At 38.2% G+C, this 1,272-nt stretch overlaps 1 protein-coding gene across 1 annotated transcript in view; it reads right to left on the reverse strand.

The window, feature by feature from the left end:
• The window catches only part of LOC111674237 (probable beta-hexosaminidase fdl), a gene marked incomplete at its 5' end in the record, with an annotated part of 8,818 nt that extends 7,764 nt beyond the window's left edge, over window positions 1-1,054 (reverse strand). Inside the window, 1 exon segment of the mRNA XM_023433717.1 lies at window positions 653-1,054. Coding sequence (XP_023289485.1) covers window positions 653-1,054 — 402 coding nt within the window.
• Window positions 1,055-1,272: the final 218 nt, after the last annotated feature.

Raw genomic sequence — 1,272 nt, forward strand, 5'->3', positions numbered from 1 at the left:
TACATTCATTGTTTACAACCGATGTGTAAATGTTTATTGGTAAAAAGCAAAAAACACGAATTCTTCATTTTTTGTGAGCAAGCACATCGCGTAAGTGGAACGTAAGTAGGAGTGCTTGTTTATTAGATATTACAAAAAAATGTCGCCTGAAGGGTAGTTCACCCCCTTCGGGGGGTGTAGCATTGCTGGACAATATTGTGTTTTCACCGTCCTTATACGGAATACGTTTATACCAAGTTTCGTCAAAATCCCTTCACTGCTTCTACGAAAATTATTATAAAAACTGAATTTTCGCCAAACTTTGGGGGGTTGTTTCACCCCTTAAATGTGGACCATTGCAGATATAAAAAAACACGTGTCTCTTAGATTTTTATGTTCTTCAACATATATGGAAATCAATAAGATCGGGGGCGGACACTTGGGAATGTTTCCTTGTTAGAACGATCCAAATAGTGAGGTGCGATGAAGGGAAGTCCTGCCATTAAATAAGAATATTTACGGATCGCTTATTGAGCCTAAGTGATAATAGGGTTTAAGACGGTACAATGTCCCTACGAGTTAAGTGAATTCCACGGTCGTAAATCAGAGAGAGGAGCGAGACTAATTAACAAATCTTACGGATGTAACATAGTGTTGCGAAAAGTTAACTTACCAGTCTGGGTAATCGGTTGTTGTAAGCGTCCCTCCATGTGTGGTACTTGGTTCTACCCCAAAACCCGTGATCGAGATACCAGGCATTTTTTGTGGATATGATCAACTTGTAGCCCAGATTGAGCAAATTAAAGGGCATTTCCGAGGTCGACTCAACCCACGTTTGCACGACGAATCGCGACTTGTCCAAATATCGCTCGATAGTGTCCAATCCGGTTAGTCGAGAACTCCAGATGATGATATTGCTTCTCTCTCCGTCTCTTCTGAGGTCGTCGATGATCTTCAATTGAGCTATGTGGAAGTTTCCCCACAATTCCAAAAAATCCTCGACCTTCCGGTCCATTCCTCTCTCGGCCATGACATCCGTAATCTCCGAGGTAGAATTCCAACAATTTATGAAAAGCTGAAATTTGTAAGCAACTCTAGTAGTCCAAAATATTGGTCCTATATTTTCTATATATTTAACGAATATCGAATTGTAAATATTTAGCAGACATTTGAAGTATTTGCAAAACGTTTACATTAGCATATTATCTTTATAATATTTGTATAATATTAGCTGCATGTGTTATCATCATATTTTTCTAACAGATATATATATAAAACATTTCATTTCATTTT

Source organism: Orussus abietinus, unplaced genomic scaffold (assembly GCF_000612105.2).
Source record: "Orussus abietinus isolate OABI.00-Male unplaced genomic scaffold, Oabi_2.0 scaffold1021, whole genome shotgun sequence".
NCBI classification, from domain to species: Eukaryota; Metazoa; Arthropoda; class Insecta; order Hymenoptera; family Orussidae; genus Orussus; species Orussus abietinus.